Consider the following 20,759-nt stretch of genomic DNA (forward strand, 5'->3'; position numbering starts at 1 on the left):
AAAATGAAAGTCTGAGCAAGCAAAAATAAAATAATTGGTCCAAAAAGTTACACTCTAAGTATTTTATTCTAATATTTTTGCTATGTGTTTTTTAAAACAAAGATTTATTATTCAGTGCAACTTCCTGAGCTAGATTTTATCCATTGCCTGATGACACGTTACTTCTATGCTGTTTTTAATCAATACATCAGATTCAACCAATTTATACAGTCTTCTTTTAATGCAATCCTTTTCCATGACCTCTTTATTTAATTCAATTTACTGAAAGGTTTATGTAATTTGTGTAACTAAAGAGTAAATGTGCTAGTTAATTAGGAAGTACTTTTGTGTTTTGTTATAAGTACAAATCCTGATGCATCTATTCACAATTAATTATAAGCTAGAGTGAATTCCTAAGCAGTGAGACATGCTACCTGCCTCTGCTTAGAGCTCCCTGCATTGAGGTCTTTACCTTCGTGGGCTTGTTGGCATCTAGGCTCTCTTTAAATTTCTCCTGCATGGTTGTAGCAAGTTGGCAGAGCAAGGCACCATTGTCCAACTTTTCCATAAAAGTTTCAGCTGTAATCTCCTTCCCTGAAATCAGAAAGAAAGGAACATTGAAAAATCATCATCATTAACAAATGTCAGTTTCATGCTAAAGAACATATTTCACATAATTATCATCACTAAAATTTCTATTTCCACTGAATTACATAGCTGAGATGGAAACTTACATGAAAAATGAATTTCTTCTTTTTTTTTTAAACTAAGGTCCCCTTGCTTTTAACTGAATATTTTTAACACAGCCATATCTCCAGCCCTGATTTTTTGTTTTTGTATTTAGATAATTTTTGCTTGTTCCTGGCCTGGACATGTATCTTACTAAGATCTATCTATTAGCTTTCCAGGGTATAGGATATAGCAGGGTATAGCAGGGCTGAATCACCCTGCCTATATTTTCATGGAGAAAGGGTCTAATGGTCATTTCCCTAGCCTGGCAAGCTTTAAACCATGATCTCAAAAATCTCAGCCTCCAATGATTAATTGACATGAGCCACTGACACCTTGAAAAAAACAAATTCATAAAGTTTCAAGAAGCTCAACATTTTATATTCATACAATACAATCTAACTGTAGAAGATTTTCACTTCACATTAACGGTGACAAATGATATCCTGAGTAAAAGAAACCTGTTGCTTATAATCAGAGGAAATAATCAACCAGCCAATGAAACTCAGAGAACCTAATCAGAGGAAATAATCAACCAGCCAATGAAACTCAGAGAACCAGCCAGATGAGGGATTGTGAATTTGGGCTCCAGAAACCATTCTCATTCTTAAAAGCTCATTCAGTTACTTTGGCCACCAATCAGATTTTGCATTTGTGTGTTAGGTATATGTCTGCTGAGAAGAATATCAGGAACTATAATTTAATATCAAACCATGGTTTATCATAGAATAGGAATATTGACAACTTTAATAGGATGAGCAATGCACAAAACCATATCTCTAAATTCTATTTATCTGATTTTCTTGAATAAGATACAGATGACATTAATACAAACAATAAGTTCATGGCCAAAAAACCTCTTTTTAATTACCCCTCATAATATCACAACTCCTACACTGTTGAATTCAAATTTTGTTTGTTTCCCCCTCATAACCTAAAAAACAAAACACAACAGCACAAAAGCGTTCATAATCTAGTGTCTAATCCTCTAGCAGCTAAGGCAATGGCTATTTCTGTATCCTTGGCTTTTCTTTCCAATGCACATGACAGTGACTGCAAAATTAGCTGGGTCAAGATCCTTCACTCAAGACACCTTAATTCCCAGTTGCTAAGCTTATCCTCTGACTAAAAATATGAAATCTATGGACTTTACCCAACAACCATAGGCTTTCCTGGCTACTTCAAACTCACCTTGCAAATCTAACCTTCCTCAGTCTCTGTATCTGCCCCTAGTCCACACACTGCCTTTGCTAGTCTTCTTGGGTCTTTCTGCTTCTCCTGCTCTGCTTTTGCTCTAACATGGCCCTTGCCTGCAGTGTCCTCCTTTTTCATCTGCCTGGCCCGCTTACATCTGTGCTTTTTCCACAGTACCAGAAGGAGAATTTCCTAATGCACACTAGTTTATTTTTTTGTATCATCATTCTCAAGCATATCAGTTGTTTTGGCATAGGTCCAGTATTTGCTTCCATTTCAAGCAACATCTTTTGTAAGCTTTTTGTCTCCCATGATCTGATTAAAAAACTCTTGGGAGCTACCTTAAAATGAAAAATCTCTCACAGAGGTAAGCACACTGACTCCCTCACATAGTAGGCGTGTAGTCCTTGGGTTCTGTGAATATGTGAACTAACAAGTCATAAAGTATTAAAAACTTGGACAAAATATCAGATACTATCTTTGTAAAAAAAAGTATGCAAATAAAAGAAAACAAGACATAGAAGTGTTCTAAATTTTATATGGAGATTTTCTTCTGTTGTTATTGTGTTGTTTTTATTTTTTTTATTTATTGTGAAAATACCATACAGAGGGGTTACAATTACATGGGCAAGATAATGAGTACATTTCTTATCAAGCATTGTTGTCTCCTCCTTTGTTTCCCCTTCCCATCCCTTCCCATCTCCCCACCCCCACCCCCACCCCCCACCCGTCCCGGAGCCAAAGTTGTAAAGTTCATTTTCAACATAATGACTTGTACATCTCATTGTTGCAATGGGTCCACCTGTATCTCTATTTAAACAATTTGGTTTTTTTTCCCTTCCCCTCCACAAATTATACCAACATCAAATACAGTGGAAACAGGGGTTATACTGTGGGGGAGGGACATACAAACAACAAAGAAATATCTTATAAATATGTTAGAAGCAATAGCAAGAAAAAAAAACATTTGAGTCCTTATCATGGGGTTCATTTCGCCTAATATCAACTTATCTGACTGTTTCTGCTTGTCTCAGACATATACTAGTTATTGCCAATAAGGGAAACGCTGGGACCTATGTTTCTTTGGGCCTGGCTTACTTCACTTCATATAATTTTTTCCAACTCTTTCCATTTCCTAACAAATGGGGCAATGTCATTCTTTCTGATGGAGGCATAGAATTTCATTGTGTATATATACCACATTTTCTTGATCCATTCATCTACTGAGGGGCATCTGGGTTGGATCCATATCTTAACTATGGTAAATAATACTGCAATAAACATAGTTGTGCTGGTAGCTTTAGTATGGTCTTATTTGTGATCATTTGGGTAAATGCCCCAAAATGGGATTGCTGGTTCATAGGGGAGCTCTACGTGGAGTCTTTTGAGGAACTACTTTTATATGGAGATTTTCAAAGGCATAATTATTTTCCTTCAGCTAGACACAGGGAACTTGAGTCCATGAACACTTTAATAGAACCACAGATAAACTAGCTGTTTTAACTGACAGTATGTAACATATTTCGATTTCAATAAATATTATTCAATAAATAATATTCAATAAATAAATATTAGTTTAAAATCTTTTTTTTTCTCCTCCCACTTTGGGGAGAAGAGTGGGTAAAGAGAGAACATTAGTATTTCCTTTTTTTTTTAACATTCTTGTTTTTCCCTACTGGATAGTTCACATTTTAGCCCCTAAATAGTTTCTGCAGTTGGAAAAACACCAGTAGGGCTGAGAACTGACTACAGAGGTTTTTCTATGAAGAACTACCTTTATTTCAAAATTGAATGAAGCTCAACTCAGTTCACAAATATGTCTCAAGACCTGAAAATGCCAGCCCGAAACATTGTATTGTGTGTTATTCACCATGTTGGCTTTCATTTGCTACTAATAAGAAGAAAGTTTGTAAACAGGCAACAAAAGTAAATATTAGAATAATTTCTTAAAATTATGATTTAATTCAAATGTGTTTAAATTTCAAGATAAAGGAGCTTACATTTGGAAAAGGACTTTGCTCTCATTTCATTAAATTCCATGGCAATTAACAGATTCTTATTGCAAATTTCAGTGACTAGAAAATTATAATAAACTGAAAAGGACTTGTAAATTTTGAAAAGAAAGTAGTTTTCATTTAAAAGCCATTAGCAATTTACCAAAAGGTATGTTTTTTTTCTTTTTTTTTTAACATTTTTATGCTTTATACCTGAAGATTTTTTAGTTACCCTGCTTTTCATGAACACTTGAAGAATTTTATACTGAACATCTGTATCTAATGAAAAATATATTAGGTGTCAACTTTCAATTCTGTATATTTTACAGCTTGGAAAGGTGTGTGATGTTTTTGGCTAAAAGAAACTGTTATATACTTTATAGTTGAAATGCACTACCTCAAATGAAGGAAAAATGCAAGACTGAGAAGCTTTAAAAAAAATAAACTTCACATGTAATGTATTTTCCATCCAGCCATTAAGAATCATTCAATATACATTTTAACTATGCTGTATAATTGTAAGAAATCAATTATAATCTTTATATGGAATGATATATTACTTCACTCTTATGATATTAATATAACCAATGGCATTTATAAGAAAATAGTAAAGTATAAAACTAGTTATATTTAATGATAACAAAATATAAAATCAGCCTGTGAAGAACTAAATTTCAATTTCTCAAGTGGAAGTCATATAAAATTAAATATATCTAGCAAACAGAATAAGATAAAAAGGTAATTTAAACTGTATTAGCTCATTTCACATGTCATAAATACCAGCAGCAATGTGATATTAGAAGCAACAAATTTATTTATTTTTCCCTCAGCTCTATCTTTCCATGCTGTTTTCAAGTTTAGAGAAAGATGGATATAAATAAATCATTTTGGACTATTAAAATCACTAGGTTGTAAAAACTATTGATTTGAAGGATAATGTAAAATACCCTAGTCTCAAAGTAGTATCTTCACTTCCTTTACTTATAATTGTAAAACATGTCCATCGCAGTATCAGTGCCATTATGACTAAGGTCAGAGGTCAGAGGTTTCATCAAATACTGTGGCTAGTCACTTCAGCTAGTAGGCCTCAATGATAGGACAAAGTGTCTCATTTTATTTTGTATTTTGGCTAGGCAACTAAAATCAACATGTGCCAGTACATTTGTTGCAGAAAACCAATTGCTATAATTTCCATCAAGTTTACCAATGTTTTACACAGGAGCCACACATGGGAAAAAAAACTATCTTGTCTTTTCCGGTGCATAGAAGGAATGCTTTTCTCAGAAAACTAGCAGTGCTGAATTCTCAAAAACATCACAATGTTTAATAAGCATATTTAACATTTGAATACTTTAGAAAGGCACTGGTTCAAGTGCAATGCAAAAAATACCTATTTATATATTAAATCCCATAATAATGTGAAGTGAACACTATTTTGTTCTTTAGTTGTTGTTGATGGTGGTCATGGGTCCTGAACTCTGGTCCTGAGCACTGTCCCTCAGCATTTCAGCTCAAGGCAAGCACTCTACTACTTCAGCCACAGCACCACTTCTGGTTTTCTGAGTGGTTTATTGGAGATAAGAGCTTCAAGGGCTTTCCTGCCCAGGCTGGCTTTGAACAATGATCCTCAGATCTCAGCCTCCTAAATAACTATGATTACAGGTGTGAGCCACCCACACCCGGCTCTATTTTTCTCTTTTATACATAATGAACCTGAGAGATATAAATTAAGTAACTTTCCTTAAGTCAAACAGTTTATAGAGGAATCTGGCTCCTTGACCTCGGTATTTCAAATAAAGAGTCTTTTCTTTGGGTTATCGTGCTTAATAAATTAGAAATTTGCCAAGCACATTTAATTTTTCCCAATGCAATTGTCATTTTCTCTGGATAACTTCATGGAAAGCTGTTGAGAAAATGAATAGCTTGGAGAGAAGACAGTGAATGTCAGTCTAACTTGGAGAAAAGATTAAAATATCACAAAGCAGGCATATTTTCAATCTCTTAACACTATGACTCAAATACTGTGCTCTCAAACTTCTCTCCTGTCCTCCCTGAACTTAGCGCCTCAGTTTCTTTCCTATACTAGATAACTCAAGCAGAGCTCATTTGCCACCTCAAGTTATTGATATTTTTGAGCCTGAGTTTTGATGGTTTGAGAGAGGAAACCCTAGGCAAGAACCTATTCACAAGGACCCACCTTGTACTCACAAAGATGAATCTGGTCCTGCTCAAAAAGACAGACAAGACTGTCTGTAAAGCACATCACTAGTGAACATGAACTTAATTCTTAGAATTTTTGAAGTAGCAGAGGATGCTACTTTTCCTCAGGAATTTTTCCTGACCATACCAAGAACATGAGGAATGCTATAGAATGCTATAAGAAAAAAAAGGAAGGCAAGTTGTTCTAAACATATTAGATTTGAGTTAGGCTTGACATTAGCAACTTGAATAGATAGGCACTTATTTATTATGCTGAAGAAGCTATTTTTTAGACACAAACAAAAAAAAAACTGTTCATATTAAGTTGGAATAACTAATTTCTTTACCATGTAGGTAGAAGGAAAGATAAAGAAAATCACTGTTACCTTAACTGCTGTAATTCATTTTCTAAATATTAGTAAAATCAATTTAACATAACTGAATTTTTAATTTATCTTCTAAATTCATAAAGACTTTGAGTATATCCATGCATATATAGCTTGATCCTAAAGATTAAATATCTCTACGAATAATGTTAATTTTTAAATATTTCCTTCTCAAAAAACAGAAAATAGAGTCTAGCTATCATTTAAAAATCATTAAAAATACAAGTGATATAAACAATTTGGGCTCAGTTATCATAGGCTAGTCATTTCAAAACCAAGCCAACAATGACCTTAAAAATTCAATTAGCAAGTTGGGTGCCCATGGCTCATGCCTGTAATCCTAGCTACTCAGGAGGCTGAGATCTAAGAATCAAAGACCTAAGCCAACCCAGACAGAAAGTCCATGAGACCTTTATCTCTAATTAACTACAAAAAAGCTGGTGGTAGTGAAGCCATGGCTCAAGTGGCAAAACACTAGCCTTGAGCACAAGAGCTGAAGGACAGTGCCCATGCCCTGAGTTCACGCCCCACAACCAGCAAACATATACAAAAAGAACTAGACAAACAAAACAAAACAAAACCCATTAGCAACCATGAAATTTGAATAATGAGCCTTAACTATTTGGATCATGGGTAGTTGGTATAATCTAAGACTATTAATTTAATAATACGTTGTAATGATTACATTTTCCCCAAGATTTATTGGTAGAAAGCGTTTTATGTTCTGACATGTCCTAAAAACAGTTAAGAATCAAATAAGCAGTAGTTCAAAAGTAACAAAAGAGAAGATCTAAAATAAAGTTGAAATGCATATACTTGATGTGTAAAAGACAATAATATACACAATATAGGATAGGTTTTATATGGAAGGATGATAGTATCTTCATAACTCCTTTGTAGTCTTTTCTGAATGTTTGTCATAGACTAACCCATCTCCTCTTAGATGGTATCAGACAAAGATCTGCTCATGAGTCATATTGGCATGAGATAATATTTAATAAATCCCAGCAACCACAACTGTTTTTTCACTTTTGCAAGCTGACCTTCTACAGGATAACCAGTACTTTGCAATAGAATGCATAGATTTTAGCTTACCTAACTGCTTAATATTTTTTCTTTAATTCTGTGCCTAGAAATCTAAAGAGATATTTATCTTTGTTAGTGATTAAACACATATATAATACCTGAAAATTATAATACATTACCTACATTTGGGCTATAAATATGAATATTTGTGGATGAACAAAACATATTTTTTATCCACATCACATCACTTTTATTCTGAAAATAGTAAGGCACCAGTGACTCACACCTGATTTAGGAGACTAAGATGTAGAGAATTACAATTTGTGTATAGCTTAGGCAAAATAATTTGTAAAATCCCATCTCAACAGTACAACCTGGGTAGGATGGCATGCACTTTTTATTCTAGATATATGTAAGAAGTGTAAATAGGAGGATCATGGTCTCAGCTGGCTATGGCAAAAAAGCAAGGTATCTAAAAACTAAGCAGAATAAAAAGAGCTGGAGGTATGGTGTCGGCATTAGGGTGCCTCCTACAGTGTAAAACCCTGAGCTCAAAACCCCCACACTGTAAAAAGTACAAATACAAATTAAGCATTCTCTTCAAGCTACATTTTCAATTGCCATTTTATATGTAAGATCATATATATCTGAATTCAAAAGTCATTAATATGCCTCTGAAAAAATATATAAAGAAAAATTCATTTTATAGAAGTATACTAAGCATAGATAAAGCAAGAACTCATGTCAAAACAGCAAAACCTCATAAAAAGCTTTATTTCACATGTATACTTCTTCATGAAATAAATTGGAGACTTTATATGGAAATAGAATTAACTTTGATACGATTTTCAAGACTTCTCTTAATTTCAAATACATAAAAAGTAACCTGAGAGCCGGGCGCTGGTGGCTCATGCCTGTAATCCTAGCTACTCAGGAGGCTGAGATCTGATGATCGCGGTTCAAAGCCAGCCCAGGCAGGAGAGACCGTGAGACTCCTGTCTCCAATAAACCACCAGAAAACCGGAAGTGGCGCTGTAGCTCAAGTGGTAGAGTGCTCGCCTTGAGCTGAAGAGCTGAAGGACATGAAGGACAGAGCCCAGACCCAGAGTTCAAGCCCCATGGCCGACCAAAAAAAAAAAAAAAAAAAAAAAAGTAACCTGAAAGAATTGCACATTAAAATCTGTAAACATTTCTAAGTTGATAAAATGAAAAATAATAAATCCTTTTAAATGTTAACTTTTATTTTCAAATTCTATGGACACTGTATATACCTGTAATATGTAACGAAAATATCTACTAACATATCATTAACACTATAGTGTGTAAAATTATTATCCTATCTCTGAATCATCTCAATTTTTGGACTACTTTTTAAGTTACCATAAGAGTGTACAGTTGGGGGCTGTTATCTACCTTCTTTGTATGAAGTCAACATGAACATGATACTTCAATACATATTGATACTAATTTTTTTTGTCAGTCGTGGGTCTTGAACTCGGCCTTAGCGCTGTTCCTTAGTTCTTTAGCTCAAGGCAAGTGCTCTATCACTTGAGCCACAGTGCCACTTCCAGTTTTCTGGTGGTTTATTGGAGAAAAGAGTCTCACAGACTTTCCTGCCCTGGCTGGCTTTGAACTGAGATCCTCAGATCTCAGCCTCCTAAATTGCTAGGATTACAAGTGTGAGCCATCAACACTTAGCATTATAATGATATTCTTATAGGACCTTTTTTGTTTTTGGTTTACACCGATCCTGGGATTGAACTCAGGACCTGGACATTGTCCATGAGTTTTTGTGCTTGAGGTTAGCACTTATCACTTGAGCCACAGCTCTATTTCTGGCCTTTTGGTAGTTAATTGTAGATAAATGTCTCACAGACTTTCCTGTCCAGGATGGCTTCAAAACACTATCCTCAAATCTCAGCTACCCGAGCAGCTAGAATTATAGACCTGAGTCATGGCGCCAGCCCTTTAAGGCAATTTTTTTCTGAAAAAAATTCCACAAGCCACTAATTGCATTTGTGTTACAATGTCTAAAATCTAAAACAAAAAAATCGTATTCTTCAAATGAAGTCATTCCTTAACATAATCTTCTTTGTTTACTTATGTATCCTGATGACCTCAACTGCCCTAAACTGGATCTCAAAAGATAGATTTCTTGGAACCTTAGATTTTTGGAGCAGGAAAGGATATTGGAGCTCATCTACTCAAACTCCTTCATTTTATGGTTCAGGATACTGAGCCCAGAAAGATAGCTGAGTGACTTTGGGCAAGTTTCCTATTGAGTGGTAGAGCCAGAGCCAGAAGCCAGGTCTCCTGATGCCCGGTTAGGAGCCAGGTCTCCTGACTTTTAATCCAAGGATCTTTCCATTACACACACTGACCCTATTCTTGAGGTTGTCATGGGCTGCTCACGTTGATCAAACTCCTTTGTAAAGGATCACATTCAGTAAATTAAATGGCACCATGGCACCATCATGGGACATTGGGCCATGACAGGATGTACTCTTAACTAATCATACTTTCCCCTGCCTCAAATATCTCCCTGTCAGCTCAATGATCACATTAATTACAATAACGTTTTTAATATGCTATTCAAGGTGCTATATGATAGAACTCTAATAAGCCTCATGCAACTCTGTCATTCTGTGTTGTGGAGATGATCTTTTTTGTCTTCCAATCCAGCTTTTTCCTAGATTTTTTTCTTTCCCTCTCCTCAAAATTCTCATTCCATGCTTTGTCTGGGTAACTTTTAGTCATTTCCCAGATCTCACTTTTAATATGGACCTTAAAAAAGGTTTCCTTAAGCCCTCTGATACTTGATGCTGTCATATCACAATTCATATTCTAACTGCAATCTATATCAAAATAATGTTAATAACAAGTCCATGTACTGGATTACATTTCCAGTGTTCATTGTGGAGGTTTTTTGCTAATGCTAATCCAAACTGTTTAAAACAGGTATTATGTCCATTCTTACCATTCTTACCATTCTATGATCTAGCAGAGTATATCTAGAACTTAATAAGTATAATCATTATTTACTGGTTGACTATTAAGAGCCCTAATTTGTTCTAAATGTAATTACCTGCTTTAACAACCAACAACTCTCTAAGGTTAACATGAATAGTGCATTAATATTACATATTATAAATATGAGTCACAGGAAAATCAGATACTCACTATGATATAATAAAACAGTAGAAATGAGATTTGAATCATTCCATTCTTATTCCAGAGCTCACTCTTTTTCAGAATAATACTTTATTCTGTTATACACTCAAACTTATTTGTTGGAAACCAAATAAACTTATTTATAACATTAAGTTAACAACATCACTAAACTACATAAATGGGAATACAACATACATACTGTTTCAAGTACTATGCATGCTTCAATTATTCACTCCCACAGAAACTTGTAAGCTGCACACATGAGGAAAACAAGTCACAGACAGATTAAGTAACTTGCTGGAAGACAGAAGTGCTAGCACGTGACAGAACTAGAGTTCAAACACAGGCAATCTATTTTCAGGGCCTAGTCTGTTAACGTTTTTTTCTACTGACATACATATGATAGTTCATATTATAAAAGAGAAAGTTAATAAATTGCTAATATTGCCATCATTAATGAGCCTTGAAAAGACCAAAGAAAGATTGCAAATCTATGCATAAGCTAAAATTACTCCCTCTATCTATAGAAATTAAAAGATCTCTCTTTGCATGCATAAATTATTAAGCGGTGATACCCTCTCCCCTGGGAAGTGACAACTTCAATGGTAAGGAGTCAACTCTATAGTAAAGGGTCACTCTTGGGTCAGCTTTCTAGGTGATCTTTTTGGGAGCACCTTCTGCATTTATGGCCTGATTAACCTTGGGATAAGAAACTATATGAAGGTTATAACTTGCACATTAGAAATGGCCAAAATAGGGGAACACATCATGAAGAATAAACATGTAACCACAAGATAGACTCAAAAAGATAAAAATAAATACAAAGTCATACAAAACCTCAAAGCCAAGAACTTGCTTTGAATATACTAAAAACATGTTAGGGATTGCTAAAATTTCAGATAATATGCTTTTCATTCAGCAACTCATTTTTATCAGCTAGAAGGTAAAGATACTAACTCTAAGGGATTATTGAAGTAATGAAAGTGTTGTTGAAATTATTTCTGAAAAAAGTAAAGCAGAATGATAAATTCTATGCCTACTCCATATTCAAATTATATATCTTGCAAACTTTTGAAAGGCTTTTTTTGCTGAAGTTATAAGTCAATTTGACTCTATGGGAAAAAATTGTTAGTAGATATAGTGTTGCTATACACTTGTGATCTTTTAAATGTATGAAGTTATTCTGCTTATAGTCAAATGCTATTCTGTGAATATGCCAGACACAAAAGAAAAGACATATTTAGCATAAGACAGCATTTTTCTCAGCAATATTTTTAGACAAGCACATAAAAAGAAAGGGTAATTGGAAATAAAATTTTGAGTTCAAGGTTAAATGACTCTGGTCAGCTTGTTTGGACAAAGGATAGATATTTTTGCTCTTGAGTTTGAGTATTCAGCAATTTTAGAAGGTATGTTAGAAAAGGAAATTCAGAAATCCAGAAATCCAGTTTTAAGAAGCTAGATTTCAGACTAGCCTGTGAACAATGTCAAAGGAGTAGGTCAAATTGGTCAGTTGCATGAAAGAAAAGTCAAAAATATATAAATGAAATGAGCTATTTGACCATGTATTTCCACACTTCAATGCAGGTTTTGGAATTATGAAGCGCTATTAATATGAGACACACTGGGAAATTCATTTAAATTTTCCATATGCTTCAAGTTTCCCATAGGAAACCCCCAAATAGTGGAAGTCTTTCTCTCCAAGGTGCAATCACATGTTTAGTTGAAGTATACTATAAGAGGATATAAAAAAAAAACATGCGCACACACACACACACACACACACACACACACACAGAGACATACACAGACTGTTTGTTTCTTTGCTCACAAAATGATATCTTATAACCTTACCTAGTAGATTTGTTAACCACAGGGCAAGATCTTCTTTCATCGGGAGTAAATTAGCTTCATGTCTGCTGGCCAGCCACTGGCTATACTGATGCATATCAGATAGACCAGGTCCACTGCGTACCTTTGGGCTCAGAGCAGTACACATTATTTATCCACTCAAAAGATCTGTTTAGAAAAAAAAAAAAACAAGAAAGTAATTGCTTTTATTTCAGATGTCTTTGGTTAAAAATTTTGCCATTTTAACGTAGTAATGAAGCAGATATATAGTTTTTTATGACAGGTCAGTTATTAATTATTAAACTCTATGCAATGTTATTTGCTTGATTTGTGCTGGCCCTCTCTCTTTTAGTCAAACCACCTGGTAACAGCAGCAATCAAAGGTCAAAGAGAAAACCAAACAGAAAACTCTTAGCTTACATAAAGCAATATACTTGGTAAGGGTCAGCTACTCAAGGAAGAAACCTCATTTATCCAAGCACAATAAAAAGTAGTTGATTTAAAATTTTAATGTTTAACTTGGTAACCCCCATTGTTTGGGTTAATTTTTGAAACAACAGATTTTCACAGAATTTAAGACTGAATATTAGCCGTGACAGTGTTTGCACAATTTATGTAAACATGTAGTCATTGTTCTTGACTATTGTCCAAAAGATTACACATAGCACTTGTTTCTTTGGAGATGGCCAGGAAAAGTTAAAGTAGTAAATGGTTGGCAGAACAAGGAGGTATATTCTGAGACTCTGACTCTCAGAAAATAAAAACCAGAGAGGTCATGTGACTAAACCAAGACGATTTAGCTAGACTATAACAGAATTAAACTTGAGGTTTGGTCTTCATATTCCAAGACCAACACTCTTTCCTTAAATATACATTTTTAAGAAATGATTAATCAAGAACCCAGATTGAGCCGGGCGCCAATGGCTCACGCCTGTAATCCTAGCTACTCAAGAGGCTGAGATCTGAGAAACACAGTTCAAAGCCAACCCAGGCAGGAAAGTCAGTGAGACTCTTATCTCCAATAAAAGACCACTAGAAAACCAGCAGTGGTGCTGTGGCTCAAGCAGTAGAGTGCTCGTCTTGAGCTGAAGAACTGAGGGATAGCGCCCAAGCCCAGAGTTCAAGCCCCACTACCGACAAAAAAAAAAGAAAAAAAAAAGAATCCAAATTGGTAACTCAAGAATTGTATCATAAGTCTAACAAATATTGTCACAGATGTTCTTGTTTTGTTTTTTTCTTCTCCTGTCAACTTATTCTTGCTCTGTATCTTTCAGCTTTTTTTACATGCTCCATTTTGTTTCCAAGTATTATCAGAGCAGCAATTATTAAATGTAATATATCTGATATAAGAGATTATTTCATTAACTTAATAACCTTATGCCTATTCCACCATTATCTGAATAATAGAAATAGTATTTCATTTTAAATATAGTATATTTTTATGGACTGATTCTATAGAATTAATTAGTGTTGAAGGAGTTTCAATGACAAATAAAAATGTTTAACAACATGTAGTTTAGTTTTTATAAATAAAACACATGGAATACCAAATGTATTATGACTGAAGTAAACTTACATAAGAGTTCAGCTATATTTCCTTATATAGGTTATAATATTATAAGTATAATATGATATATATGTATTATCATAGAAATATTATATGATAAGTATAAGAGATCTTAAATTCTCACTTGGGTTTGATTCTTTGAAACATTATATGGCATCTCTTTATAGTTAATCTAGAACTCTTACTTCACTTAGCATAAATTAATTTCTTTTAGAAATTACTTTTAAATAAATAATATAATCTTGGCTAAAAGTTTAAAATGTGCTCATTGTCCCAATATTAGAAAATGCTGTTGGCAAAATGGAGTAAATACCTAAACTGCATCATAAATGTATAACTTAAAGGCATCATTTTATTTCCAGTGCAATTACACTTTTAAGTAACTTTTTGAAAATTTTGCCAAAAATTCCCTTAAAACCTTCTCTATGTTTCTGTGTCTCCACAATGAACCAGTATAAATATGACATACCTTGTTATTTGTATTAAATTGTCAGTATAAAAATCAGAACATGATCATTGTCTTTTCTCTCCCAGATAATAATGATATTATTCATATATAAAGTTCTGAGGTTTAATCCAAACTTTGAGATTAAACACCAAAAACCTAAAACAATTTTTCCCTTCTAATTCTCTAAGATACATGGTCAATCACAACAAAACAATGCTTTCTGTACGATTTCCAAAGGCTGGTTTGGCAGGCGTTGGAAACAAACATTTAAGTAAGCATACATTTAAGCACATGATTCATACATTTAAATAATTAATTGAAATCTTAAAAGGGTTACCTCTAAAGTGCCTTTCTTCTCAAGACACAATCTCTCCCACTACTTTCCTGAAAGTGAGATGTGGTGCATCAGTAACTTTACCTACACCCTATTATGTGCTCTGCAATTTCCACTGAAGCATCAGAGCCCTATTTTGCTCTACAAAAGCAAGAAGACACCTCAGGTTCTTAAGCTCATTGTTCAGCAAAGAATTCATCAAGGGATAGTTTACAGAAGGCCTAATGGTGTGTAGCAATTTCAATGAGCCAGTGGGACACAATCCTTCCCCTCAGCTCTTCTGAACAGTGATGTTTTTATTTTCGTGGACAGTAGCACATTTATTTCTCATGTAATCTGTCTTGCGTTTTGCCAGAAATGTAATTCAAACTATCATCCAATGTGAACAGGTAATCATTAAATAAAAACTGTAAGAATAGTTAAGCAATTTTTATTTCTATACTCTGTCATCAAAAGTTTAGATGTATGTGTGTGTGTGTGTGTGTGTGTGTGTGTGTGTGTGTGTGTGTATAGCAGGAGAGCAAGAATAGTTACAATTACTGAAGAAGTTGTAATGAAAGAAAAAAAGGCTTACTGGGTAATTAAATTCAACAAAACTTAAACATTTAAAAAGCTGACAATTTGCAGAAACCTAAAGTCATCTTCATAGATAATGATTCTTTTTATCTGACCCTTATGAAAAGAGGTATGATTGTCAACACAATTTCCTTTTTTTCCCCTTATTTTAGGTAATTAGTACATTAAGTGTGACTCAGTATGTTACCTGAAAATCAAAAGGTATAGCTCTTAGATAGAGATGTGATGAGACAAGGACAGGAAATATGGAAATGGTTCCAGCCAGCAGGACAAATACATTGAGTTTAGAAGAGTTTAGAAAAAAATGATGATAAAAGTTAATTCCCAGATAAAATAGTAACTACAAGATTTGATATTTTGAAAATTTTAACAAATGTTGGATGACTCTGGACAAGTTGAAATGCGATTGTTCATGAAGAACAAATTATATCCAAAAGAGATCATTTTAGTTATTTCTTATGAATGCATTCCAAAGTTTCCTACAGTACAAAAGATGTCAAGGGGTAGCTTTTAAAGATGGAACTGAAATGGTTAATGATCGAATAGATTGAAGAGGTTAAAACGAAAACAAATCTTTTGTATATTCAAATATTTAAAGATATCTTAAATAGCATTCACCTACCATAAGTATTTAAAAGCACTGATCAATAACTTTGGTAACTTAAAACCAAGCACTTTGAAAAGAGGTAAAAACTCAAACACTTCTATGAGTCAGCTTGACTACAGCTCCTGCAAGGTTCATGGGTCTACCAAAATGTGTATAACTCAACTCTTAGGATTTGAAACTCAAAAAACAAACTTAAAACTATGCAGAAACAAAGTAAAAATTCTTCAAAGATTGTCAGTGTATTTTTCTTTCTTTCTTTCCACAGTAGAAGAGAGTCTGGAATAACAATTATGAATATGATGAGATTTGAACAAACCCAAGGGAAGAAGAAAAAAGTTAATGACTGTGTAAGGAAAAGATCACATGTTTAAAGACTGTCTAGTCTGTTGCTCTAGAATCCCAGCTGTAGACATCATAGTTTTGACCCTGCAGAAAAAGGATATTTTTATGCCACCTAGAGGTGGCTTTTATTGAATTGCTTATATTATGACCAAAGCTCTTCTCTAGACTTATTTTTGGCTTATCTCTAAACTGCTTGTATATTAGAGAAAAATAAGTAGGGAAGAAAGAAAAAACGTAGGGCCAAACAAGATACATGTTATATCAGTACTGTCTTCTGTGCAATTCCATGAAGAAGTCAAATGATGGCCCCACTGGTTTGCCATTGAGAAATGATTCTACCTTATCATAGGACTTTTTGTACCTGAGTACTACACTATGTACAATAAAGGTTAACTCTTCAAAAGTAATTGTGAGCATTAAATATTATGATACTTCTTGACTTCTAGATTTTAGATTTGATGTTTTATATTAATAAAATCTCTATGATCACCATGAGAGAATGAGCCAAAATATAACTCTCACTGACTTATTTTTTCTTCACTGACTTATTATAGAGAAACAAATTCTGCCACAGAATAGGTATCTCAAAATCTCTGAGAAAAGGAAATAGAAATGGCAGAAAACTGCAAACAGATAAAGCATTAATGTTATAGCCATAAATATATATATTTTTAAAAACCAAAGTGTTCTTCCTGTTGAAAATGCTACTCCATCGAAAATATACGAAACATTAGGAAGTAATTTATGCTTTTTAAAATAAAGTTTTTAACAAGTTATATTGCATTTGATACTAAAGATCACAAGCTATTAAAATAGAGGTGTTATACTCATGGACATTTCATATCTATCTATCTATCTATCTATCTATCTATCTATCTATCTATCTATCTATCTATCTATCTATCTATCTATTTTACCTCCCTCTCCCTTCCCACTGCTTTCCCTTCCTCTCTCACTTTTTTCCTATCTTCTCTCTCTTCTCTCTCTCCCTTCCCCTCCCACCTCCTCTTTTCTGCCCCTGCCCCACACTCTCTCAGCTGTAGACAAAAAACAATAAGTTGTGATAAATGCAGTCAGAGGTCCTATTCTCGAATGAACCCTCTGTAGTACTGACTTCACCTCAACTTTATGTGTTTCAGTTGTCACACAATGCCAAAGCAAAATTTGAAGGCTGTTAACCCCCAAATCCTTCCAAAATCTATCAAGAGAAAATGTCACCTTTCAAGCTGGACTCAAAGTCTGAACAATTGAGGATGGCCCTTGAAACATTGTGAAGACTTTACTCTGATGTGGTTTGTTTTGGATAACCAATAATATCACCACACAATGTATATTCTCCACCCATATGAATGCACACAAGTTAAGCCACGTATCCAATCAGAAAGAGCAGTCCTCAATGTAGACAGAAAGATGGTTTTACATTTTGTAATGAAAAGTCTAGCTCTGTATGGGAGCAACTTGAACTCAAATTTTTAACAATTTCCAAACATGAAGAGCGAGGAGTATTCAATGTTAGTTTCCTTAATTATGCATCAAAACCTTTAAATTAAAGAAAACCTTATACAGTTTATCTAGAAAAATTAATAAGGACTAGAGGGCTATGAAGATATTATACCCAAAATAATAAGGTTATTTAGACAAATAAATAGCTTTCCAAGATGTTCAGCAGATCCATCTGTGCAATGCTAGCTCTCTTTAAATGTGTCTTTCTTACACCATAGTTCCAAGATCATTGCATTTGAATGAAATGATGCTACAAAAATAAGTCCTTCTCAAATCATGGTCAAAAACAAAAACAAAAACTAGGACCAAGTGGTCTTATGTTTTCATTGGTTCTCGCTAGATTATTCTTCCAAATAATGTAGCACTGAAATTTAAAATTCTTTCACATTAAATTGAAACATAACTTGGGTATAAAACTATGCAAAAGTCATTGTTAACATATATATATACATACATGCACACATATGCACTCATATACTTGTGTGTACATGCCTGAGACTTTTGTGCACATAGAAAATTGAGCAAAAATTCCACTAAATTTACCTTGTAAACATTTAATACAAATATTTATACAGACAAGACCCTTCCCAAAAGATAATTTCTACTTTCACTGTAGTTCTTTCCCCTAATCAAAAAATCATGGAGTGGATTACTCAAGGGAAATGAAAAGATAGTGGATGTTGTTTAGAAGTTTTACACAAAAGTCATTCTGTAAACAAATTGCTGGAGTTTGAACCAAGGTGACTTAGGTCTTCAAAAATCTCCTAAAGCTTACAATGCAAACTTGTAGCCTTGAAGCACAATTTTAACGTACATATCATACCCAAGATTACTTTAAGACTTAACATTTCACTCTATATATGAGCTTAAGATTTAGCCAAGGTTTTGTGCCAAACTACTGGAAAACTCAGTGGAAATCATAGGTAAAATAAATTTTGTCCATTAATTCATTTCCCAGTAAAACACAGTCCACATCAAGGTAGGGTGTTCTGCAATAACATGAAGAAGTGAACCCAAATTTAGTATAGACTAAAATTCAAGCCAACAACCCTTGTCAGAAAACCCTGAGGGAGCTCTAAGCAAGGCTACCATGAACTGCAAACCATCCCATACCTCCTCTCTGGGGTCCTTACCTTCTCTTAGGCAGTCAGAACCTGGACACCCATGTTGGAAAGAATCACTACCATCACCTTCTCCACAGTTAGAGGGAAGCATTACTTGAAAAGAAGCTCATTGACCAATTTCAAAGACAAGCTGGGCAAATCAGATCCCAGCTGTAGTTAACCTGTGTTCACAAGACTAAGAGAGGCTGGGGAAAAGAAGCAATGAGCACAAGGGTTTGTTCTTGGCCTTGCTTGTGTGGATCTCAGGGGACAGGTGGGAAGGAAAGGAGGACTTCCTCCGCCTGGCTGGTGCACCCAACCTGTCTGAGCTTTTATTTAACAACCAGGAGGCCAAATGGGTGTTCCTGTGCACATGCAGATCTTATTTCCTCTGCAGAAAACCTCCCATACACAATTCATCTAGCTTTGCTGGAGAGGATTTAGGGGGGAGAGGGGTAGAAAGATGGTAAGAGTAATTCTGTATATTCTTGCTGTAAAAAATGAAGTTGAAGGAGATGGAAAAGGTAATGGTTGTGGACACCGGGATAAGGGTAGTTAGAAAGAAGAGAGAGACAGAGAGAATCAGAGAGAGAGAGAGAGAGAGGGAGAGACCCACAGAGATAGAGACAGAGTTAAAGTGACAGAGAAAAGAGAGAGACAGAGTCAAGGATAAAGAGTTACAATCAGATAGGAAGGGGGACACAGAAACACATAGAGGAGAGGGAGAGAGAAATAGAGAGATTGGGAGAAGGTATTCATCTCTATGTGTGTTGGAATGTACAAAATAGAATCTGTTAACTCATGATTGCGCTCTCTCTGTTTCAAACACTAAAACTTTGGCTGTCTGTGCCAAGTGAAGTGTGATCTTACCACGCTGAGTCGATACAAGTTAAATTTTGCCAGAAGAATTACTTCTTCCAAAGCAAAGCTGGCTCCTCTGCTTTCTGAATTCCAGATTCTAGTCTACTTTTTCGGATCTGGACGAAAATAAGATACCGTACAAAACTGCAGAGCGGATGGAAACACGGGCTTGCCTTTGTTCGCATACATAATAAAGTTCAACTTCATCCCACTGCAATCAAAACAGTGCCCACCCCCCCCACCCCCCAGCTCCCAACCAAATGCTGTGTCCTGAATCATTCCTCCTTATCTTGGCCTCCCTGGTTCAACCAAACGATGGAAGAACACCCTCTCTCAGCCCTTTCCATCTACACCACACCGAGCTTGCAGCCCTGTGCACATATGCATATGTGTGCATTTATAATCATGCGCTAATTAGAAATCCTCACGTCTGCCCCTGGTTGGCTGAGCGGTCCCAGCGGGCTTTTCGGGCTGCAGTGGTTTGGATTGCTCCACCATAGGACGGAGGAACACATGACTGTTTCCAAGAAATCAGAACGTAGCCCACTGCAGGGACCACCAAGGCCATCGCCATGGCGCTCACCCATCCCCACCGCATCCCACATCCCGGAGGTTCTTAGGAAAGCGCTGCTCCCTTCCCGCCCCCTTCAGCGCCAGCCGTGCAACAACAGAGCCGCAGGGGCTCCCGCCACCCCGGCTGCTGCAGAGCCCCGCAAGCACGCCAGCCCCCAGTCGGCGGCAGCGCTGGCTGCAGAGCTGGCCCAACCCGCCCTTGCTCACCCCGGGGTCCAGAGCTGGGCTGCCGACGGCTCAGAGGCGCCAGGGCTGCGGGGTGCGCTCCCGCAGCTTCTTGGGGCCGACCCCCTCCAGGCACCGGTCCTGCAACCGT

The 20,759-nt window shown here is 35.4% G+C and overlaps 1 protein-coding gene across 1 annotated transcript in view; it reads right to left on the minus strand.

Annotated features, from left to right (window-relative positions):
• Nucleotides 1–19,897, minus strand: part of Gas2 (growth arrest specific 2) — a 118,456-nt gene extending 98,559 nt beyond the window's left edge. Inside the window, exons 1-3 of the mRNA XM_070032713.1 lie at nt 19,880–19,897; nt 12,533–12,697; nt 452–573 (exon numbers count right to left, since the gene is read on the minus strand). Coding sequence (XP_069888814.1) covers nt 452–573; nt 12,533–12,677 — 267 coding nt within the window. The 5' untranslated portion in view covers nt 12,678–12,697; nt 19,880–19,897. The remainder of the gene's footprint in view (nt 1–451; nt 574–12,532; nt 12,698–19,879) is intronic.
• Nucleotides 19,898–20,759: the final 862 nt, after the last annotated feature.

Source organism: Dipodomys merriami, unplaced genomic scaffold (assembly GCF_024711535.1).
Source record: "Dipodomys merriami isolate MVZ:Mamm:240054 unplaced genomic scaffold, mDipMer1.0.p SCAF_21, whole genome shotgun sequence".
NCBI lineage: Eukaryota > Metazoa > Chordata > Mammalia > Rodentia > Heteromyidae > Dipodomys > Dipodomys merriami.